This window comes from Rhinoraja longicauda, chromosome 11 (genome assembly GCF_053455715.1).
Source record: "Rhinoraja longicauda isolate Sanriku21f chromosome 11, sRhiLon1.1, whole genome shotgun sequence".
NCBI lineage: Eukaryota > Metazoa > Chordata > Chondrichthyes > Rajiformes > Arhynchobatidae > Rhinoraja > Rhinoraja longicauda.
Window position 1 is genome coordinate 27,461,989 of NC_135963.1, and position 17,834 is coordinate 27,479,822.

The following is a 17,834-nucleotide window of genomic DNA, read 5'->3' on the forward strand; positions in this document are numbered from 1 at the left end:
AGAGTGGTGGACGATGGCTGCCTTGCCTACAGTCTGGCCTTTTTGAACTTTTCTTGTTATTTTTGGTAAGTTTTAAAAGTTTGTGTAAATGTTCTCTGGTTTGTTTTATGTGGGCGGGGGGGTCAGGGGAAACTTTTTTTCAATCTCTTACTTTGTCGGAGGTGCGATTGTTTTCTGGATCGTATCTCCGGTCGCTCTGCGGCCTAACATCGTAGAGCTAGAGGCCTTGCCTGGGACTGACTTTGAGCCGCACTGCGGGGCCGTGGACATACCATCTGAGAATGTGATCCCTTGCCTGGGATCGACGCTCCAACCATGGCCTGTGAACTTTAACATCCCTGGTTCAGACCGGTCGGGAGCTCCAAACGCCGCTTGAAGTTTGACTGGCCCCGACCCGGGGTATAGATTGCCCGGCACAGGGGAACTGAGATCGCCCGGCACAGGGGAACTGTGATCGCCCCACCCCCTCCCCAATGCAGGAGCTGGATCGCCCCGACGATGAAGCCGCTGCTGCCTTTACGGGAGTCAAGATCGTCCCGTCAACGGAAGGTTAGAGGGCCCCGATCGCTGGAGGACACAGAAGGGAGAGATTGAACTTTTTGTTTGCCTTCCATCACAGTGAGGAATGTGGAGGAGTCAATATGGTGGATGTTCATGTTAAAATGTATTTTGTGTGGTCTGTTGTTTTTTTATTGTTATGACTATATGGCAAATGAAGTTCCTCGTATGTTGCAAAACATACTTGGCTAATAAAGTATTATTGTGATTGGATATATGGAACGAGCTGCCAGAGGAGGTAGTTGAGGCAGGGACTACCCCAACATTTAAAAATCAGTTATACAGGTACATGGATGGGACAGATTTGGAGGGATATGGACCAAATGCTGGCAGGTGGGACTAGTGTAGCTGGGACATATTGGCCGGAGTGGGCGAGTTGGGCCAAAGGGTCTGTTTCCACAATGTATCACTCTATGACTCTCTGATGGAGGTTGGAATTAGTTCCTTTACTTCGGAATAGAAATCTGCACTTTGAGTGGAGTGTTTATTTTATGTTTGTCAAATTGCTCTAATTTACTGAATGAATATCCCATGAATTGAGCAAAGAGGTAGATCTGCACCTACTTATAATTATGTAACAAATGTGGTCCATTTGACTGTAAAGTTATGTTTCTTTTAACTTTTGAAATATCTTGCAAACATTCTGATGATGTTGGTTTGAATCATAGGCTAGTCTACAATCATACAAATTTGTGGCTGTAAATTAAATAAAAAAGTCAAAAACAAGGCCATATTGATAGGCTAGTGTGTTTAAAAATATATATACAAATGCAGAGAGATAGAGATCCAAAAATCTGTTGTTTCTGTTTCAGTTTACCCTATTCTCGGGTAACGTTACCTGCTTCTGGGTTTGTAGTCTCTTTTTGAGTATTTCCAGCATTTTCTGATCTATCAATAATCCACATAATTTGTTAATTTAGTTGAGCTTTTATCTTGAGATCTTGCTAATGTATACTCAGAGCAACATTTGTTGAGCGATGTGAAGTCCTTGGGAGAAGGTATGCCCAGTTCTGATGCAGAATATTGACTTGATTCTTCACCAGCTTGTTATTACTTGCACAGTATTCCTCTTCCTCTTCTGCTTGGTAATCTCTTCCTGTGACAAAGCACATGTGAGTGTGTCCGGTGTTAGGCATGTGAGCAACGTGGCCTGGCAAAGGAGCTGGTTGGGGTAATCAAGGCCTCAATGCTGAGGATGTTGCCTTAGGAGAAGAAACTGACATTGATTCCTTTATCATCCTTGTAAATTTGCAGAGATGGTCAAAATTGATTTTTAGTGCCCTGCGATGCATGGGTAATTAAGCTCTCAATAGCATGTGAAACTAAAGGAGCACCTGCTAACTTGTAGACTGGGTTTTGTGGTGCCAGGTCCATGGCTTGGAGATAAAAAGGAACATTATAGATACAAAATTTAGACCAGATCGTCCTGGAATAGGACTGCTGCCCACGATAACCCACTACCTGGACCTTTAATGGATGTGGAGGGCCATTGCACCCGAGAGAAATTCTGCAAGGAGGTACAGTTTGTGTGGTGAATGGCCCTGGTATCTATGCTTTATGTCTCAAAACCTCTTGTGTCTGCTGCAGTTACTAAAATCCTCTAATCCAGGCAATATCCTGGTGAATCTCCTCTGTACTGTCTCTGTGATGACCAGATCTGTACATAATCCAACTGTGACCTCATTAGTATTTTGTAAAATTGCAATAAAACATTCCAAGTTCTATATTCCATGCCCAGCCTATGAAGGCAGGCATTCCATATCCTGTCATCGTCCTATCTATCTGTGTTGCCACTTTCACAGAACTGTGGATTTAAACTCCAAGGTCTCTGTTCATCAGCATTCCTTAGCATCCTATATTTTGCTTTACAAGTCCTATGCCTATCTGACAGCCCAAAATGCCTCACTCGGACATCAGGATTAAATTCTATCTGTCATCACTCTGTCCAACTTTCCATCTGATCTATACCCTACTGTAATCTTATAAACAACCTTGCTCTAGATCCACACCGATTTTTGTGTCATCTGCAAACTTGCTAATCATACATCCTACATTAGAGATACAGATGCAGCGTGGAAACAGGCCCTTCGGCCCACCGAGTCCGCGCCGCCCAGCGTTCCCCGCACATCAACACTATCCTACACACACAAGGGACAATTTTTACATTTACCCAGTCAATTAACCTACAAACCTGTACATCTTTGGAGTGTGGGAGGAAACCGAAGAACTCGGAGAAAACCCACGCAGGTCACGGGGAGAACGTACAAATTCCGTACAGACGGCGCCCGTAGTCAGGATCGAACCTGAGTCTCCGGCGCTGCATTCGCTGTAAGACAGCAACTCTACCGCTGCGCCACCGTGCCGCCCACATCCAAGTCACTAATATATATCATTAACAACAAGGATCACAGTGCCAATCCCTGTGGTACACCACTGGTTAGAGACTTCCAATTAGAAAAGCATCCTTCCATCACATTCTGTGTCGCAGCATCAACCAATTTTGAATCCAATTAGCCAACTGACCTTCAGTTCCACTTGCCTTTAATTTCTGGACCTGCTAAACTTAGCAATAAGTTGAAACTGAAAAGTAAACAACTGCAGATGGTGGAAATCTGAAATAAGATACTCGGCAGGTAAAGCAACATCTGTGGAAAGAGAAACAGAATTAATTTTGAGATGATAACTTTTCATCAAAACGACAAAAGTGAGAACACAGATGTGTTTTAAGCTGCAGGGGTGATGAAAGTGAGGAGATATTGAAGGAAATTGCCGTGCTAAGGTTGAGACCAAGGTTGTCCAGGTAACAGTTGCTCTCAGTGATTATTGAGGAGTTGCAAGATCTATTTAAGCAATGATAGAAATTTGGCTTTTTTTTTCCTTCAACCAGCCTGATAAGATGTTAATTTTTAAATTTCAAGGCGCATAGGTCAAAGTAAGATCACAATGAGTGATGGCACAAGCGTAAATGGGCTAAAAGGTCATTTCCTCTTCTAATCTATTTTTGGACATAAACTATTCCTAGATATAACTGTTGTGGATGGGGAGGAAAAGAATGGAAAAAAGGAGCAGAATTAATTAAAGAAAATCTTGCAGTATGATTAAAAGCTCTTCACTTTAAATGGAAACCCTTCCTTATTATGTTTGCAATTCACACCAGAAAGTTACATAGGTGGTATTTTCTGAAGTTTCATAAGGCATGACTTTTAATGAAAAAGAAACCAATTTTTCTCTATTAATTCCTCCATTATTGAAACCCAGCAAGTAAATTTTATAAATACAAATGCAATCCAGGAATCATTAAGAGCCCAGTGATTTGCGTACTTAAATCATTGTGTACCCAATGATACCCAATGGTATCATTCATAGTCATATTTTTTTTAAAGTCAAGTAGTATTTGCAAACTGTTCATTAGGTAGGAGGTTGAATGACAGAGGGAATGGTGCAGTGGAGTTGCAAGGGTGATTGGGAGCTAAAGTTTGAATGAAATTGCAACATTGAAAAAAATACTTGCTAAATTGGAGAGAGAAGCAAAATTCACAAGGGAAGCGTTGAGATAAGGAGAGGAATCCATTTGGACATGGGGTAAATTATTTAAATTGGTTATTTACAGTTCAGTGAATTATAAATTGCTTTGGTATGCATTAGAAAGTGACACCATATTACTGCAAATGACAATTACTGGAAGCACATTTCTCATTGTCTTTGATTCCTTAAATGTTATAGTTAAGTAAGGAGTTGTTCATTAAGGTGTTTCATTTCATCCCTCATTGCATATGGTGTAATTACATACAGCGGTAAAGGGCAATGAATTGAACCTAGCATGGTTAGAATGATTTTAGATTAGAGTGTAATGTATTTCCATAGGTAGGTGCATTTGAGAATGGGGTGGGGGGGGGAAGAGAGTTGACCAATTTAATACAAACTTGATGTGAGAGAACAGAAAAGATGTAACAAACATTCAGATACCTTGGCATTCATTAACATTTGTAACACCGTTAATTATGTAAGATTTTTTTAATGTTGGATCATTATCTTATTAATTTGATCAGCCCTGGCAGAATACCAAAATGCAGAGCTTTTGAATTTGATTAATACAGAACTGTAATTTGTATTTTGGAAATTCATATGATGGCATATGAAAATCTCCAATTTTTAAATACAAAGTAAACACTAAAGCCTCAGCAAAAGCATATTTGCTGCATTTTCAAGCTGTCACATGCTGTCTGTCCTTTGAACATCAATCTGCCAAATATAGCTGTACAAGCCACATCAAACATTACTTGTTCACAGTGATTTAATATTTTTTTATTTTATGTAAATATGCAGTAATTACAGTAAACTTGGTTTTTGTTAGCTTAAGCTAGTATTGTACTCATAGTAAAAGAATGTCTTTACTGTGTGCCATAACTTATTAATTGTGAGGACCATCAAAGACGTATCAAATTTGCTTTTCTCAGAAAACACCTGCTTCATGTGTACTTTGTGTGACTAAAATCAAAGTGAATCTGAATAGTATTTTAATGAATGCATATTAAAATTATTTGCTCTCAGGATTGTCTGTATCAAAATTCTGTGAGGTATGTGCATAGGACAGGTTTTAGAGGAAAGAGGAAGAAGACAAAATCAAGTGCAACACTAACTTGAAATGGCTTTAAAGTGCATAAATATTTTCAATGTGATATTGACATTCTCTAAGTGCTTTCAGTGTACAAAAAACAATTTAAGGTTTAATTTTGTCTTTGAATATATTTGAAATAAAATAATGAAATGAATAGAATTAACGTTGAATAAGAAATGCTAAGTGATGTCCATTATTTTCAATGCCAATTTTACTCTTATTGATCTAGGGTTTGTGCTGCAATTGTTCAGTCTCATTGTTCTGCAACCTTGTCCCAGATCTCCAGCATTGGAAGTATGTGTTGCGATTAGGCTGGTCTACCATATACACTTCTCTTTGCCTCCCAGTTCAGCAATGCCTAATAATGAAAATTAAATGGATGTTTATAGCATCCACTTCCTATTGTAATTAAGCATGACCCCTCTTCTAAACGATATGGAACTATTTGCTATTTTCCTTTCCATCTATTTTGATATCAATTTCCGTGTTACAAATTCATTAAAACGATAACCATACGTCATTTACTGTTTCGATACATGTTAAGGACATGTGACATTGTCGCTGGTGCATTACTTTGGAAGGATATATGGAAATTCATCAGAGAGGACAGGTTTAAAAAACAAAAGGACACTGACCACAACTTGATGCAGGGTTGGAGTTCTCTGGATATTCTATTCAACTTTTGCCTCTCATAGTACACTACCAACACAGATGATTCATTGATTATTTTTATCTTATGGTTTAGTATCTTTGTGTGCAATTTGACTGATGCATTTTCTTTTATAATGTGAATGATTGTATTTCAAAAACAATCCATTTGTCAGCACTGCAAACGTTTATGATTTCATTCTTTCCTAACTCGTGCGAGTAAGACTAATAATTCTGAAACTTTGAACGAGTTTATTTTTCCACTCTAAGGAATATTTTATGGTGCTGTCAAATTTTAAGAGCAGTTTATCTTTCATTATTTTGGTATAAATGATATATGAATTGAAATTGGAGAATAATGTTTAAATTGCAGGAAGCTGTGATGAGAGTTGGAGAATCAAATTGCATAAAAGGATACTAAAAGAAGAATAACAAAAATCGATGCATTTTCTTTTATGGTAGTGGACAGCAAGGGAGGAAGAACAAATAGGTTTCTGTCTCCTCTATTTCAGTTAATTTGTGCCACTCAAAGCCTGGTGCTTTCTCTCCTGGTGCTTTGGGAATGCTAGATCCACAGCAAGTGCCAATTTTAAGTTGCTGCAGAGAGCAGGGTCCTGGGTGCACCACTCCATCTTTACTAAACATTAACATGTCTTTGATACACAAATGAAATGCACGAGAAGCAAATGTGCATGCATTTGTGAGAACAATTCAAAATGAAGTGCCCAGTACTTGGAAAATGCCAACACACATGTTTTCATTTAATTATATACCTTTTCATTCTTCCTCTTGCTTTTATAATTTGTGTGAAATCAGCAACAATATTTTTGAAATATTTTATGGCAGATTATAATTGGCATTGAACTTAATAGAAATGTAAAAAAACAAATGTCATAATTATGAAGAAACAATTTGATAAGTAAAATAATTCATGTGAAATTGGAAATAATTATGTTTTTGTCTATTACAAGTAAAACAACAATTTTATAACTAACGTTTTTTTTTCACATGATTGGTATGTCCCATTTGTGATGAGTCTTAAATATAAAGTGGTAACATCCTGTCTGGTCACTCGCAGCATACTCCTGCTTTATGTACAGACTATAAACAAATCTGTTAAGACTTGCCCATTGGTAGTCAATATACTCTTGGGATTTCACATAGTCAGGCCGAGAGCAAGTTTGAACATGCTCTTCCCTGATTCTGTTGTTTTTGTCTCCACTCTTTCAGTGCCCTACAGGAATCATTAAATGAAAACTTCATGCTGATCATTACGCATCGAGAAGCCCAGCGGGATTATAGCCTAAACTTTCCGGGCACCAGAACTGTGCAAGAGGTGAGCTATAGTGGAGTCAGGAGGCAAAGTCGGCTCATTATCACCAGCATGGGTTTTGCTAAAGAGGTTCTAAACTTTTGACAATTACTGCATGAACTCTGATTTTCTTGTTTGCTCCTCTTAAAATTGGGATATGGGCTTTTAAATGGCCATGTTATTTTACTAGTAAAATAAATTAAGTGATTACAGTGACTGTTATGCTATGGGTTTGAGTCCCAGTTGGACAGATCATTCACAATTGGTAACAATTTAAATATAAATGTTTTAAATTTACATGGCTGACATTCCAGAAGTAAAATGGCTTGGGTAGATTTACATTTTAGCAATAAATATGCTGTTGTTGTGTATTATGTAAAGTGAGCTCTAAATGTGGAACAGTAATTTTGTTTAATCCTGTAATTTTTGATTAGTAACAATCATCTTCCCTTCCGTAACTATCACAAGTACTATGAATTTTTTTGAAAATAGGTTTGTGACAGCCAAAATCTTGCCAATAATTCTCAGTTTTGCTGTTAATTTTTTTTTTGAGTTGACACAAATATATGCTAAGTTTAAGATTTTCTTAATTGATTCTGTTGGCAATGGTGAAGGTATAGAATTTTCCATTCCACTTGTGTGAAAACTAAAAGAAAATTTGTACTTGTTGCAAAAAAAAGCAACATTCTGTCATTACTGTTCAGTAATGAATGATGACTCCAATGGAAATTAATAATGTCATTGTTTTAATGATAATCAGCAGCTTGATTATTTTTATGCTGCCTTATGAACCTATTCACCAACTTTAGTTAAAATGTATTGCTGCTTTTGTTAAAGGAAAATCTTTCCAAACAATTTCCCAAGCCATAATAGATCTTTTCTCTTCCTCCTTAAGTCACTTTCTCCTCTGTTGATAAATTTATGACACAGAAGGAGGCTGTTTAGCTCATTATGTTTCCAATTGCAGAGAGAGTACTCTTCAGACTAATCTCACTTCTCGGCATTAAGTCCATAGCCGTGAAAGTTTATTCAGGTACTTTTTAAATAGGATTCTACCCCCACCAAGCTTTTGAGCAGTGTGTTCTGGACCTTGACTATTCTTTGGACAGAAGTAAAATGTACTGTGACTCTTATTATGATATTGACTCTCACCCCCCTCCCCCATTTCGAATGTGCCTGCTTAGGGGAATAAAGAGGTCCTTTTTGACTTGTCTAATCTTTATATAACATTCTTTACTCCAACTAAATCTGTCTTTGGGTTCTATTCTGTAGAAAACATCCCAGCCCATCCATTCTTTTCTCAAAACTAAACCACATCTCTTAAGAAACATCTTCCTGCTGCCCTGTACTCTTATTGGTGCTGTCCTATCCTTCCTGGCCAGTGTTAAACATAGTTGTCTCACTGTGGGCTGTCTATTATTTGACACAAAAAAAGACTCAAAGTACCAGAGTAACTCAGCGGGTCAGGCAGCTGTGCATGAGGAAACGCGTGGCTGGAGTAGCGAGTTGGGGTCAGAACATGGTTGAAGAGCAAGAGAGCAGCAAGAGTCACAGAGTGAGAGAGGTCTCGCAGAACTCCTGTCAGAGAGAGAACTTCAAAATATGCACACTTTGAGTTTTTTTTCCCATGGGGCAATAAAAAGGAGAAACAAGGAACTACAGATGCTAGTTTACCCATTGGGTTACTCCAGCACTTTTTTGTGAACAAGCATCTGTAGTTCCTTGAATATCCTGTTATTTGATGCAGTTTGAGTATGACCTCCTTTGAAATTCCAGGCCTTTGCATATAAAGGAAATAAGCCTAAGATAGACACAAAGCTGGAGTAATTCAGTGGGTTAGACAGCATCTCTGGTGAAAAGGAATCAATGATGTTTCAGGTCGCGACCCTTCTTCAGACTGAAGCTTTTCCAGCTTTTTGTGTCCATCTTTGATGTAAACCAGCATCTGCAGTTCCTTCCTGTGCAAGGAAATGAGCCTATATCCTTTATCAACTACCTTAATTACATTATCCATTGGCTTCAGGGATAAATAGACAAACATTCCTCAGGTGACTCTCCCTCTGTACTTTTCGGTATCCTACCACTTATTGTATATTCCTCTGCCTCATTTGGCCTAGCACTTATGGATTGATATCCAATCAATATGTTTCTGTCCAGTGGATTGATATTTTCCTGCAGTCTATAGCTCTTTTTGTTTTTATCATCTACTAACCTTCTGATCATATCGTTCAAATTTGATTAAATACAGTAAACCGTCGCAATAACAGACTTCTATATTGTAGATTTAGGTTATAGTGGACCAAGGCTCCCATTGCACTGCCATCCCACTTCTGGCCATTACCTTATGAGCTGGCACCGTGTGACATACTTCCAATTCCTGGACCGGAGAGAGTGAGCAGCATGAAGGTGGCGTGAATACTGGACCTGTCCTTGGCCCACCGTGTGTGGTGCCGGGCACTCTGCAGCTCCCTTGTCTGTGAATTCCTGCTTGTTTAACCCCCCCCCTCCACCAACCTTCACTTGTGGCATTGGTTGAAACTTTATCTCCACCCACCTCACTCGATTATAGCAGACAATCGGTAATAACGGACTCCATTTTCCCCCCCAAGTGCCCTGTTATTGCAAGAGTTTACTGTAATTTAAAAGCCAAAGACTTATTGCCAAGCCCTGCAGAAGATTATTGTAAACAGATCATTTACCATTGTTTCTTGCCACTTGACACCCTGCCTTGGGTTCTTTTCCTAATATTAAATGAAAATCAGAAAGACTGCAAGTGCTATAAAAATCTGAAATGAAAAAAAAACATGCTAGAAAATCGGTAGAAAGAGAAGCGGCTATAATTTCAGATTTGGGATATTTTTGATCCTTTTCTGATAAGCTACTTGTCGAAGTTTACTTTGATTAAATTCTTTGTTACATCAACACAACAATTAGAAACTGTCCACCCTTAAAACTCTTTTGAATTAATCATGGTTTTTGTAAATAATTTCTCTTGCCTCTCAGAACGTTGCAGGTAATTTCTCACATCTGCATTTTCTCAACCATAGTCACTGTGCCTCTCTGGTGATCATTGTCAAATATTAATTTGGAATCAAACTTCTGCCTTCCACCTCCATGTATTGATGACATTTTCAGTCTCCAATAGGCCTTCGTCTTTCATTTCTTGACCTTTGCACATTTATAAAAGGCACTAGGGTTATCCTCTTGAGTTTAGTTGAAAACCCTGTAATTGGAAATCTTGACCACTAAGCCATGACCTGTAACACCTAGGATAACATGCTTATCACTGCCCTCAGCTTGTTTCTTAATTTTTATTGGCGGTACTTGCAGTTTGACATTGGCAAATTTCATTCTTATCCCAGCTTTTTTCCTTGGCTTCCAAATGTACTCACTAATCCTCTGCCTTCCAAATCCAATGTTGGTACACTTCCTTTTCTGCAATTAATCTTCAGATTCTCAACCTTGTGCCAAAATAGGTTAAACATTTCCTGAATTGATAAGAAGATATTAGTATGGATAAAGGCCCTGGTCCTCTTGCAGTTCACCTATTTGTCCAGGTTCCACCTCTCCCAGATCTGGTCCAAATGCTTCAGAAATCTTAACTCCTTTGATACCATTGAACATTTTACTGCAATATTGTTCTGAGGATCATTGTAGATCATCGTTTGACTGTAACCAAACTAGTACTTTTAACAAGGATTCCCAAATGATTATTCTTCATACATCTAGGATGATTAAAGAAAATCAAACTCGTATGTACTTGCTCTCTTTTAACTGATTTCATGCCTGTTCATCAACCATCTCTACCCATCTCCTGGGAGAGGCAAATTAATACTTCTTTGTTTAGCTTGGTTTACTTTGTTTACAAATTCTGCTTATCAACTACTATTTTTGTTTCTTTTACAATGGTATTGAGACAAACTCCAAAGACATGCTTTAGTTTCCAAAACCTCCTTTGTTTTCCATATGCTGTGATCTACTGCATACTAAATTAATGAATGCTTAAACATACAATACAACCAGAGGTGAGTGAGTGCTCTTTCACGACGTACAGTTATAAGAATATTAAATTCCCTATCAGGGAGAAAGGAAGTCCAATCTACAATAGCTGGTTTTGAAAAGGCTTTCAATAAACATTTAAAATAAGAAAAAAAATCTTGGAGAATTGAAATAAATTGATAGCTCTTTGAGAGTAACCACAGATGTAATTTGGTTTAGATTAACATGGATTGACTTCTCTCTATATTTTTATGATTCTTAATTTAAAAATAATGGTAAGTATACTTGAGCACTGCAAAATTCCAATTATTTTTGTTATATATAAACTGGATTTAACGCTCAATTCATTAGGATCTTTTTCTCTGCAGAACTATTTCTCAACTAATACTTTTTTTAAAAATGAATGATTTTTGTTTAAAGTAGTGGATTAACAAGGCTTTTTACCCTCACAATGTTGGTATTGAGCCTATTTCAACTTGTTACTGGAAAGTTATTTGGTTAGCATCTACATTTAAAAAATCATACAGTACAAGTGTTGCCTTTCACTTTCAATCAAAAATTACGTGTAATGGCGTTTATAGTTTTCTTCGTTTTGAATTGGTGTTTTTGTTCTTTCTGTTGTGGGACTGATGCAGTAATTTTGTCTCGTAAGAAAAGCTGCTGAAACATTTTTTGTAAAGTTTTTCAACTTTTATTTGTGGCACCTATTGATTTCTTTAATTGGACTATTTTTTATTAAGGTTTGGTCCATGTGGGTTTGTTGAATGCGCATGGATCATGTGCATCCATTAGGATCATGAAAGTGTTTGTAAAAATATTATTAACAAAACAAGAATGGCATGAGATACATCAATGCTTAGACATTATCTTTTCTGCAAAGGATAACTACATTTGTCACAAACAAGAATATGCATGTTTTGTATAAATGGGTTCATAGAAACATAGAAAATAGCTGCAGGAGGAGGCCATTTGGCCCTTCGAGCCAGCACCACCATTCATTGTGATCATGTCTGATCATCTACAATCAGTAACCTGTGCCTGCCTTCTCCCCATATCCCTTGATTCCACTAGCCCCTAAAGCTCTCTTAAATTCATCCAGTGAATTGGCCTCCACTACCTTCTGTGCCAGAGAATTCCAACTCTCTGGGTGAAAAAGTTTATTCTCAACTCAGTTTTAAATGGCCTCCCCTTTATTCTTGGACTGTGTCCCCTGGTTCTGGACTCCCCCAACATTGGGAACATTTTTCCTGCATCTAGCATCTTCCCCTTTATCTAATCTGACATCATTGAGATAATAATCTGTCTCTTTATTTTTGTCGCCAAAGAGGATAACCTCACATTTATCTACATTATATTGCATCTGCCATGCATTTGCCCACTCACTCAACCTGTCCAAGTCACCCTGAAACCTCCTAACATCAGTTTGTGTTCTAGCCAATCCAACAAAAATATTGTTCAAGCAGAAAATCGCATTACTGGCACACAAAGGTGACCCGATAGAATTTGTCTGGGAATGCAAATAGACAATTGGAAACCCAATTTTTTCTAATGGATAAACAATGATTTTTTGGGGAATTCTTCTAATCGTTTTATTTGGCTGTCCATACAGATATTTGGGCTGACATAGAAAAGTTATCAGGGTTTTATTCTAAATAATAATACAGTTCACACTACTGTTTTTCCCATTTCGCAGTAATTATTTTCTCCAAATATTTGACTATTTCCCTCCTTTAATCCATTATTGATTCTATGTTGAATCATTAATTCAGAACTGCGTTTTCAATTCTGAACATTCATTGTAGTAAAAGATTGTCATATTGGCTCAATTTTTGGTAATTGTTTTAAATATACATGCCTGAATATCATATTAGCTATTGGAAAACAGTTATTGTATTTATTTACTTCATTTAAGCCATTAATGAATCTGAATAATTATCTAATCTCCTCTTTAAAATTCTAAAGAATTCCAATAAAGAAAATCCCTCCTGTTTATTTTTTTTAATGTCTTATCCTTGAAATCATTTTCGTATTGCCCCCTCTTGCCTTTCCAAGATCTTGTGGTCTTTTTCAGGGTGTTGGGTAGTATATTCTGGGATGCTGTGGGCTTTATGCTTTGAGCTCCAGCTGTTCATTACATATTTTGAGCACATGGGCAAAAACATGGCAGATGCAATGTAAATGTGAAGTTATCCATTTTGGTAGCCAAACAAAGGCAGAATGATTATGTAGAAGGCATTCGATTCAGAATTGTCGTGTCCAAATGACTTGAATGTTCTTGAAAATCAGTCAATGAAAATAAATGTGCAGATGCAACAAGTGAAGAGGGCGAATAATATATTGATCTTCATAACAAGTGGTTTTGATTGTTGGAGCAAGGGTATTGTGCTACATTTAGTTTAGTTTAGAGATACAGCGAGGAAACAGGCCCTTCAGCCCAATGAGTCCGCACTGACCAGCGATCGCCGCGCATTAACACTATCCTACACATACCAGGGATTATTTATACAGCTAATTAACCTACTAACCTGTATGTCTTTTGAGTGTGGGAGGAAACCGAATATCTCAGAGAAAACCCACAAGATCACGGGGTGAAAGTACAAACTCCGTACAGACAGCACCCATAACCAGGATCAAACCCAGGTCTCTGGTGCTGTAAGGCAGCAGCTCTACCGCTGCACCACCTTGCCGCTATTTATATTGCGCCTTGGCATTTTGTGTGCAGTTTTGGCCTCATCGAACAAAGAACAAACGAACACAGAGGGAGTACAGTGAAAATTCATCAGACTGATTCCTATGTTGATAGTACTGCCTAATGAGAGACAAGTTGACAATGTTAGTGTTCACTAGGACACAGAAGATGTGTCGAAGAAAAAAAACCCTGCAGATGCTGGTTTAAATCGAAGGTAGACACAAAAGGCTGGAGTAACTCAGCGGGTCAGGCAGGATCTCTGGAGAGAAGGAATTGATGCTGCCTGACCCGCTGAGTTACTCCAGCATTTTGTGTCTACCTAGGACACAGAAAATCATCAATGCTGATGATTATTGCATTAATACATAATAAAATAGTTTTGATGACATAGAAGATTGGGAGAAGAAATTAACCACGATGTTAGATTAATACCTAAACAATTATCACGATCCAGGAAAACCCAAATCTTCTGCCCTCTATTTGAGAATTGTTGCAGTATGACATCTGGATGTTACTTGGAGATTAAGGCGATTGGCCTAAAAGGAAGCCTTTTGCCAATCAAACCCATGGTGTAATACATTCAGCTCTCATTGTCCTACACTTTCCCCTTCTGAAAATTATTTCCCCACCAGCTCCTTTCCACCTTCCCTACCAGCTCCTTTACCCATATCCTTTTTGCCCACCACTTTAGAGTTTGTTCTTGGGCCTTGAATCATTTGCTTATTGAAATAGGATCTCTCGGTTTATCTGCATTAATCCTAATCTTTGTCAAATATCCTAACAGGTGTCTTTGCTCCAAAGAGAACAATTTTAACATCTGCAGTCTAACATGGTGCATGAAATATCACATTTCCACAATCATTTAGTAAAACACAAAGTGCCAGAGTAACGTTATGTGAGGCAGTATTTCTGGAGCACAAGGACATTCTTCTGAAGAAGCATCCTGATCAGAAGTGTCAACTGTTCATGTCCCCCCGAGATGCTGCATGATCCGCTGAGTTACACTAGCACTTTGCGTTCTGCACAAGATTTCCAACATGTGCAGTTCATTTTTGTCTTCTTGCAAATGTTTTCCAGAAGGTTGCTTGCACACATTTGGCACACTGATGTTTGTTTGCTCTATCTCAAAGTGAAATTCAATGAGATTAGTGTGGCGCCTATCAACAATGCAAGTAACAAGCTGTTTGATCAGCAAATCCAACGTGAAGAATTCTTGCATAGGAAAGTAAGAAACGCGTAGTATGTAATATATACATATTCTGTTGTGCTACTGCAAGTAAGAATTGCATTGTTCTGTTTGGGACATCTGACAATAAAACACTCTTGAAGATAGATGTGGAGTTGATCACAGTATTAAAATGACAAATTATCCATTCAGGACAAAAGGCAGAGAATCTTTGGATTTCTCTTTTAAAAACAGTTGCAAAGTACATTCATAGCAGAGATCAATAGATGTTCAGAAGTTAGGGGGGAAAGGCAGTCTAGTAGTCATTTTGAGAGTAGTAGTCATGGTATAACCATGTAAACATTTTTGTACTTTCCTACACAGACAGCTCAGCAGACAATTGAAAACTGCTGTCTAAAATAACAATTGGTGAATGGAAAGAGCTTAGGATGCTCAGCAACTTGTCCACATCATGCCATGCATGATATTTTGGGTTTGTCAAGTCATCTCCAGTGCAAATGTCCAACACCAAAGTCACACTGAGAGACAAAAATTGAGCTTAATGTATTAAGGACAGGAAGGCGGTCATTAAAAAGGCTATAACCCAACTAAAAAATATATCAACCGCATCCCAATGATCTAAAACTTGGTGGTTGAGAAATCCCATCCCAAATGCAGTCTGATTTTGCACATGTGCAAGAAGATGAGGACATATCAAGGGGCCTCAGCTGCTGTGATCTTGGCCATCTTTTAAGTCTGGAGGCATCTGACTTTGGTAACCACAGTTGTTGTCTGCCACTGAAAATTACATTGCCAGGGTCTTCCTCAGCCACTATCTCCCAGTGGCAGTGGGCTGCTCCCCAAATCACAATGCAGTTTCTTAGAAACACCGTGGATGTGATCTTCTCGCACTACTTTTCCAGTGGAAAAGCAAGGAGCAGCAACAGCCACAATACGTAGGCATTTTTGAAGTTGCAAAACACTTATAACTCCATAAAGCAGGAGGGACTGTAGAGCATTCTGCGCATTGGTTTGGCTAACAAAATTTGTCCTCATAGTTTAGGTTAGAGATACAGCCTGGAAACATCCTTCAGCCTACTGAGTCCGCACGGACCACGATCGCCCGTACACTAATTCTACCCTACACACTAGGGACAAATTACAGGTCAATTAATCAATAACCCTGCACGTCTTCGGAATGTGGGAGGAAACAGGAGCACCTAGAGAAAACCTACATGGTCACAGGTAGAATGTACAAATTCCATACAGATAGAAATTGTAGTCAGGATTGAACCTGGGTCTCTGGCTCGGTGAGGCCGCATCTCTTCTTCCTACTAAGGTGCAGTCACGGTGGCGCAACAGTAGAGTTGCTGCCTTACAGCGAATGTGGCGCTGGAGACTGGGTTCGATCCCGACCATGGGTGCTATCTGTACGGAGTTTGTACGTTCTCCCCGTGACCTGCTTGGGTTTTCTCCGAGATCTTCGGTATCCTCCCACACTCCAAAGACTTACAGGTTTGTAGATTAATTGGCTTGGTAAATGGAAAAATTGTCCCTTGTGTGTGTAGGGTAGTGTTAATGTGTGGGGATCGCTGGTTTGCGCGGGCAGAAGGGCCTGTTTCCGCGCTGTATTTCTAAACTAAACTAATTGTTGAAGTGTTGATTTTGCTCTATTGACTCCGTAATGCAGGCTTTGTTGATTACCTGCTCTACACTAGACACCTGAAACAGACTCTTCCAAGCTGTGTCACAGGATGAAATTATCAGTTGGGGAATGAGCTTCAGCAAAGGTGGTCTTTGCACCTCCTTGGTAATGAAGCAACCTCTTATCCAATCTGTTCTGCACTTATCACAAGTGCAGTTCCCATCAGTTGGCCTCATCAGCCACCTTAAAACCAATAGAACTAGAGTGGAAGTAGTCATCCTTGATTTCAAAGGACTGCCGAAAAAAGAAAATCGCATCAATATATTTACTTTAAAAGCACTTTATTCATGATAATAAAAATGAAAATACTGCTCAACTGGCTGATTCAAGATCATTAAAATGCGACTGAATTAACTTTCAAGAACTTTGGGACTTCTTGAATTTGCAAAAGGTGGTATAAAATGCAATTTAAAAAGACATTTTCACAATTCCACTGTGAGGCCCTAAGAGTGAGCATGCAAATTCCACACTGATAGCCCTGAAGGTCAGGTCGCTGGAGCCGAGAGGCGGCAACGGCCTGATGCTAAGAATGACAAAACTATTAAAATATATCTTCTGAAGTCTTCCTCATTTGTTCTTCCATGCAAATGTCAGTGATGTACACCCTTTGCCCTGCCCTGCTTTTCCGTATGATCATGGCTGGCCTATTCTCAACTCCTCCTGCGCCAGTTCCCCATTGCCTTCCATTTTTCAATTTTTCAAATATGTACACATCTCCAACCTAAATGCTTCCAATGATCTGGCAACCACCCCACTCTGGTTCAGTGAATTGATATGTCTTTTGTCCAAGACTCTTTCCCACCTCTTGAAAATATCTCAACATCTACTTCAGATATAGCCCACTTCAGATATTTTTGAAAAAGTTCACCTCTAATTCTTCAAAATACCAAGGAATAAAGGCCCAACCTATTTAGCCTTTCTTGATAGGATTGGTAATATTTTGGTAATATTATCAACACTACAGATTGTGGGCAGCTTGCATTATTTATGCTGTCAAACAGTGGCACAGTTGCAACTCAAAGTTGGAATTTATCAAGTACAGCTCTCCTGACTATAAAAGTTTTTTAGTTTGTTTCAATGTCAGTGTAGCGGCCAGTTTCTCGTCTATCTCAATCAGCTCCCAAGCTGCCACTTGCATAG

At 38.6% G+C, this 17,834-nt stretch overlaps 1 protein-coding gene across 1 annotated transcript in view; it reads left to right on the top strand.

Annotated features, from left to right (window-relative positions):
• Positions 1-17,834, top strand: part of faf1 (Fas (TNFRSF6) associated factor 1) — a 208,424-nt gene that overhangs the window by 37,604 nt on the left and 152,986 nt on the right. Inside the window, exon 7 of the mRNA XM_078408556.1 lies at positions 7,055-7,160. Coding sequence (XP_078264682.1) covers positions 7,055-7,160 — 106 coding nt within the window. The remainder of the gene's footprint in view (positions 1-7,054; positions 7,161-17,834) is intronic.